This window comes from Procambarus clarkii, unplaced genomic scaffold, assembly GCF_040958095.1.
Source record: "Procambarus clarkii isolate CNS0578487 unplaced genomic scaffold, FALCON_Pclarkii_2.0 HiC_scaffold_106, whole genome shotgun sequence".
NCBI classification, from domain to species: domain Eukaryota; kingdom Metazoa; phylum Arthropoda; class Malacostraca; order Decapoda; family Cambaridae; genus Procambarus; species Procambarus clarkii.
This window is the reverse complement of record NW_027189139.1, coordinates 2,730,641-2,738,039: the sequence shown is the minus strand read 5'-3', so window position 1 is coordinate 2,738,039 and position 7,399 is coordinate 2,730,641. Positions and strand designations below refer to the sequence as shown.

At 42.5% G+C, this 7,399-nt stretch overlaps 1 protein-coding gene across 1 annotated transcript; it reads right to left on the bottom strand.

Moving 5' to 3' along the window:
- Positions 1–5,498: 5,498 nt before the first annotated feature.
- LOC138360299 (uncharacterized) lies at positions 5,499–6,740 on the bottom strand. Its single transcript, XM_069320212.1, has one exon. It carries the CDS (start codon positions 6,738–6,740, stop codon positions 5,499–5,501), a length of 1,242 nt encoding a protein of 413 aa, XP_069176313.1.
- Between the last annotated feature and the right edge of the window lie 659 nt (positions 6,741–7,399).

Here is a 7,399-nt window from a genome sequence, read left to right as displayed (position 1 = left end):
CTCAGGGATTGGAACGACGACGACGCGAAGGCTTCACGACACCTGAGGATCTGTGGAACGTCCTGGATCGTCGAGGATCGACCCAAGGAAGCGTGGGAACCTCACAGCATCGAGGGACAGGCGTCGTGTGCCAGGAGTGTAAGGTAGATCATTTTTCCCTCCCATTACCCCTTGTATGAGTAGGCTAGTTAGGCCACAATATTTGCTTGTGTATGTGGCAGCAAGACTTTATTACTTTAATAGTAGAGTAGGCTGCAAAGCAGCTTGTGTCCAGGACTGTCAGAGAGGACAGTGTGTATGGATGGCAGAACAGTGAAGAAGAGGTGCCGACGTAGTGAAGAGGCCCTCCTGTGAGAGTGTGAGACTCCTGTCTTCCTGCCCAGTCGAAGGAGTGTTGGAGGTCGTGGAAGAAGAGGCTGACGATCTCCAGACTCATTATCCATATTCCATATTCATGTATTACTTGTGATTGTGTGTGTGTGTTCATGTAATTCGCATCAGTAAATCCACACATTTTATTACTGTGTTTGAGTGTGCCTCCATTTATGATATTTCTCTATGAGCATACATTTCTGGCTACAAACAATATATAATACACCCACTGAACTGCATTGCTGGGGTGCAGATATAATAACCCAGCTGGCGACCTTGCTAAGAGGAAGATAGAGAAGACAGGCGGGAAAGGAGTTCCTGCAACCTTTTTTTTGTCTGGCAGGCAAGACTCAGGGAGGTTATGGTTATAGGTAAGCCTGAGTCTTCCTTCACTCCCCCACGGGTCTAGGCCGGAACTGTTAACAGAAGTTTCCCCGTGTTTGACTGAAGGGCTTCCAGGGTGAATCAGTGGCACCCCTTTGTGGTGGAAGCAAAGACCTGCGGAGGTGGGCATTGTTGGTCCTCTCTTGTGTGACCAAGGAGACTCCGGTGAATCCAGGGAGTCGGAGGGGCTGAGTATTTGGGCCTTTGAGCCCCTAGCAGCCGAGTGTTAGCAGAGCCCCGGACCGCCCAACCCCACGTGACAATATATATATATATATATATATATATATATATATATATATATATATATATATATATATATATATATAAATATATATATATATATATATATATATATATATATATATATATATATATATATATATATATATATATATATATATATATATATATATATGCAATTGACGATCACAAAACACTGATCATTTTATGCAGAAAATCCACAGAGAAATATGAAAAGAGGTGAACGTTTCGGCTTTGTTAAAGCCTTTGTCAACACCAGACTGACTAAGGAGAAGGGAGAAGGGGGAGGATATATAGGCCGACACCTGACCAACCCATCCCTAGGGTTGGTCAGGTGTAATTAACCAAAAACAGGTATAGCTTAGCTTAGAATGGTCAAAGAGGATTAAGCGGTCAGAGAATAAGGATGAAAGATTAAAGAAAAGCCTCATGAACACACAATATATGAATATACAATTATAATGAGACATTGTAAGCCTCTCTATCAGAGTTGTTTCTTAAATTGTTGTGCAATATTATAACTTAAAAATGGATCAAGTTTGTACATTCCAGTACTAACATTAAGAAGATTTGGACACTGACTGATTAGAGCAGACTCAATCAAATTCCGTTCCACGAAATCCCCACAATTGGTAATGCTTTTTGCCCCATTCCAGTTAATATTGTGATCGCATAAACTCGTATGTAGATACAATGCATTAGACGTTTGGGCAGTTCAGTTTGGACTTAATTTCTTTTCAAAGAATTCCATGTACAGGTTTGAGAGCAATGGCGATAGAGGATTCCCCATTGCCATTCCAAAAGTCTGTAAATAATACTCATTATTAAAGGTAAATTTACATTCTTTAATGCACAACTTAACAAGACTGACAATAATATCAGCAGAAAGAGGTAAGTCATGGCTCATTAGTTCACGAGCAAGATAATCGAGAATATCATCGACCGGTACCTTTGTGAACAAGGAACAAACGTCAAAACTGATTAACTTTACATCAGGAGAGTAGTGAATAAGGAGACAGATTGAGGTAAAAAAATTTCAGACACGGTTGGGCACTTCCATGCCGACTTGACCCTGTTGGGCCAGAACGTCCATTCCTCTTATTTGGGTGGTTAGGTTAGGGCACAGTCAGCGCGCTCCTGGCTGGCTGGCGGTGGTGGGGTGTTGGTCCCCCCTGGGGTCCCGGGGGGACCACCACCAATGGTGTACCTGAGGAACTGGTGCCCTATCCTAACCTGTTTTTTTGCACGATTCGTCTCGAGCTTTTAAGATGAGTCTAGGGCCTCAATGAGGGGGTCTCTACTTATGAGAGGTACCGAGGATGAATGTACAATAGTTGGAAACCAAAAAAATGCACTGGTGAAAGGCATATAAACGTTTTTTGGAGTATTTAATGGCGCTAGTATATGTGTGCGTGTGCGTGTTTTTTTTTTTTTTATGTAAATACAATATATCTGGGTTTTTTAATTCCTGCTGAGAAGTGTATCTGAAATAAAGGGTTTTGTCTTTACATTTGGTAAGGTTTCAATAATCAGGTAAAAAATAAAAATGAGAAAGACTCGAGTTATATTTTTTCATTTACTCCAGATTATTGTCCCCATTTTCTCTATATTCCGTTTCACAGAAAACATCTTCACGGGCGGTCGAGTCCCGTTTTCGTCTATGGGGAAACTCAGATAATTGACAGAAAAAAATATATGCAAGTTCCATTTTTATTTCCAAACACTGGATAGTTTAATTATTAAGATCGGGAGTTTGCTTATTATTCAGATCTGGGAAACAACAACGTATTATTATTTCATGTTTTTTTTTCATCCAAACATATAGAAACAAGTATTTATGTTTTAATTTTAGAGGAAAGAACATTATCAAATATTTGTTTTGTTTTTGTTTTTTCATAGGAAAGAGCAAACATCAGAAAAGACATAATTCATTCATTCATTCAGTATTATAGATATTCCCCCCACCGGTAAATTAAAAACATTATTTATTTTCATCGTTAGTTCTTTTTTATTGAACAAATAAAAAACCTACAATACACATAACTACAATATATATATATATATACATGACACTGCAATACATTCATTTAATTAAGTTTTCGCATGACGCCCGAGGACAATAAAGCTGCTTCGTGCATGGTCGGCGTGAACAAGTCCATGGTCGGAGTGGGCTCTACATAGTCTGGCTCATAGAATTTTCTCTGGCCACACTCGAAGAGGTCCGAGACCTCTTCATCGAATCCCTCCACCGGCTCGAACTGTGAAGTAAACATGTCAATCGTAGCCAGGCCCAACTCTTCCATGGCTAACGATTGATTTTCACTAAACAGTTCGACCGCGGCGTTTAAGGTCTGCGAAGACAATATGTCCCCCGTGTTCAGCTCTTGTGTCTTAGGTGCCATAGGGGTTACGCGGCACACCGTCGCTAATTTCTGGGGGGTCTGTCGGGCTTCCTCGTCTTCACTCTCGCTAATGTGGGTAACTGCCTCCCGCTGGCGGGCCGCTGGGGGAGGCGGGTTAGGGCGTCTTGTTGGAGGCACATATCCCGAGGTGGATGGTTGGGGGGAAGCCTCGCGGTTGCTCGACTTCTTATCATATGGTGTCGTCGTCGTCGTCCTCTTGCGTTGGCCTCGCGTAGATAGCCTAGCCCGACAAGGCCCCGGTGCGGGCCCCTGTGCAGGCTGTTCCCAGGTTATTTGACAATCTTGTACAGGGCGACTTGTTGGCTTTGCAATGTCCTTCATCAAAGGCGCTGTCGAAGCTTTCGTTTTTAGAGCCATCTCTCCACTCTTCGCCGCCTTCTTAGCTTTGGACTCTGTTGTTGTTGTTGTTGCCTTCGTTTTCAGAGCCATCTCTCCACTCTTCGCCTTCTTAGCTATGGGCTCTGTTGTTGTTGTTGTTGTTGTTGTTGCCTTCGTTTTCAGAGCCATCTCTCCACTCTTCGCCTTCTTAGCTATGGGCTCTGTTGTTGTTGTTGTTGTTGTTGTTGCCTTCGTTTTCAGAGCCATCTCTCCACTCTTCGCCTTCTTAGCTATGGGCTCTTTTGTTGTTGTTGTTGCCGTTATTGGGAATGGTCCTGGCCCCGCCTGGGTCGGCACCCGTGAATCCATAGAGTCAACAACAAGGCGGGCCGCGGGGCGGGGCTCTGGCACCGGCCGCGTCTCAGGCGGGGGCATGGGCACCGTCGGCTTGGGGTGCATAGTGGCCACAACGACATCTGGCACTGGCCCTGGCATCTCCGTAGTCTCAGGCGAGGTCGTAGGCGAGGTCGTAGGCGAAGTTGATGAAGTTTTGGGGGCTTGACACATCGGCAGAACATTGGCACCACCACTACTCTTCAATATATCCGCTACATCATGGGGCGTCACCCCAGCTGGCAGGATGAGAGCAGTCCCAAAGTTGAAATTGATCCCACCAGTTACCTCAATTTTTGAGCAACCGTTCAACAATTCTGCAAAAAAAAAAAAAAACATTAATAAAATTTTATATTCACAAACAAGAAACATAAAACACACACACACACACACACACACACACACACACACACACACACACACACACACACACACACACACACACACACACACACACACACACACACACACACACACACGTTCTCACCTATATCAGAGTTATGTTAAAAAAAAATAAATAAAAATAAAAATAATAAAAAAAAAAATAAAATAATAATAATAATAATAATAAAAAAAAAAACTCACCACGGGCAAATTCCATTTTCAAAAAACTTCGCTTGTGGGCTTCTAATGATGACCAGAACCAAGGGCGTTCGTCGGTGGACAAGTTAAGTCAATGGGCCTCAATGGGCTTATATATACCCCTAAAACCTCTACCCCCTCCCTCACCCCCTGCCACACCCCATCCCCTCAGGCAAGCTAGGTCACCTGCTCACACAGGTTATAGCACGCATCCTGGGAATCATCTCCCAGGCAAAATGTTGTTTGACAGAGTGGCATATTCAGGTTATCATACGTAAATTTCACAACCAAAGCATCATTTTTGCTGTGTTGTTCATATTTAAAATCCTGCGCAAATTTCCGAAGCGCTTTTCCCACCCCTAGATGGGATAAATAGTAGGTGAAGTATAAGGCATAGTTCCCGCAGAAATAAGTTTCCAACTGCTGTATTCTGTCATTGAATATGTGCAAATCATATTTTTCAAAGCTATTCAATATAACCTTAAAATATTTCGAATACGTTTCAATTCTCGGGTTTCCAAAACTATCAAGAATGACAATTTCTGTCTTAGTCATTGCTTTGGCTATACAAAATGTAACCCAATGACCCATTGTATCTGCAGATTCTGCATCTAGTGTATTAATTATAAATACCACAGGATGGTTATAGATCTTTTTCAAAATTTTTCTTGCATCATTGGCGAGATAACATCCCAGATATTGCACCTCCCGACCCAACACCCCATTCAGCGCTTCGTTAATTTCAAGACAATTCATAGCTTTTTACGCTCTCGTATCACAAACTATTCTACGTTCCGCATTAATTTTCAGGATGCCAGTGGTGCCGCCATAAAGCAAAATGACTTTATTTCCCACCACAGGCATTTTAAATTCTAGACTAATTCTCAGGTTACCAGACACTTCCAGGGGCATTGCGTCCTTTATAGTTTCGGGCTGTAAATTGAAAGCCAGTATAGTGCCACCGTTAACAAATGCATCATAGGATAGCGTATGGGCATTATCGAAACCTAAAGCTTGTAGCGTCGTATAATATAATTTTGCGCAGTTGTGTGGAAAAGCGCAAGCAATATTAAATAAAGTAGTGCTATTCAGAGTTATAAATACACTCGTGAGCTGACAATTCTCAAAATATAATGGGTTCTGGGTATAGCCTCCTGACATTGCCTCCATATCTACGATAATCATGTATAAACGCTCGGGAACTACAGTTCCCCAGGGCTGATCCATTGTAATTGTCCGCTGTCCTGTGCCCAGTATATGAGTCTTTAATAGGGTTTTGTTAAACGTATATGTTATCGGGGTGTTATTTTGTATCAATGCCTTATTAATGGCCGTTAAGCCGGCCGGGTATGGCATTATGCGATCTATCCACAACCTCGCCATCTTAATATGGTATTTAAAGTTTGCATTATCCCTTTCGCTATGAATAATCCATTTATCCGGGTTTAGTTCTAGGCGAATGCGCACATCCACATTATCCAGAACGTATTCGCTAATTGTAGTAACATCCGCCAATAATTTAAAGCATGTGTGCACACCCATAGTTTTCATCTCAGTCATTTGCTGCTCCCTTTCCTCAGTCATTGCAGCAAAATAGTCGTTGGAAAATCTGCTGGGGTCATTACCTTTAAAGAAATGCGCTAGTTTCCGATATCTCTCAGCTTCGCACCCCGAAATAGTAGTCAGCAGCTTTATATAACTCCAGTATGAGAATAGAGAGTTAGTTTCGACCACAGTCTCATTGAAATACACTACTATAGATTTGAATAAAGTCTGTGATAGACCATTACTAATTGTTACATTTTCTGTATCCCCTATCGCACTAGCTCCATCTTCGCCCGTTACTGCTAGCGATAGTTCCAAAGCCAATGACGACATATCTAGAAAGTGGCCATTCACGCCTTTAATGTTAAATTCAAGATACGCATCTCTAAATTTATTGCCCCCAGTATTTACTGGCAAAACATCAATAGTTTGACGCGAGGCTATAGTGGCCTCTACCATCCTAGCGGAGAACGGCTTGGGAAAGGCGTCAGTTATCGCAGCGGCATAATTCCCCAGTGGTACTTGTAGCCCCGCCATGCTATCTTGTCAATAGTTGTTTCGAGAGTGATTCAATTTTTAAGCAAACACGTCATTATATTTCCCTCCGTCGATTTTCCTGAACAAATTTCTTGTTTTGCTTTGTTTTTTTTTTTTTTTTTTTGTCTTAATCCTTCTGTTCCTTTTTTTTTTTTTCTTAACGACCCGCCCACCCGCAATTTGCTTCCCAACATGTTTTAATGTTTCTAGGCCTCTGTGTTTGAGCGACTGTTTCAATGTGCGTTCGCCACTGTTTATGTCTTGCACGACATCCTGGCCCATACTCAATGCAGCAGGGGCCAAGGTTCTCATCAAGAATGGTGCCGCTCGCTTCGCCAGTCCAGTTATGAAACTAAAAATCCCACCCCCTCGCACATGACGCCTAGTACTGTTAAAAATGCGGACGTCCCCTAAACCGCCCCCTCTCCCGGAAACGGGGGGCGTTAGGAGTATTAATAACTCCTCCACCGACGGCGGGGTAAAATCGACGCGCATTTTGCAACTAGATGCGAGGTAATGAAGATTATAGGCTTCAACGCTCAATTATATAACCCCCAAAGTCGGCCTTATATGCAAAACTG

Coding starts and splice junctions, on each gene's coding strand:
- LOC138360299 (XM_069320212.1), bottom strand. CDS start 6,740: ATGGTAGAGGCCACTATAGCCTCGCGTCAAACTATTGATGTTTTGCCA.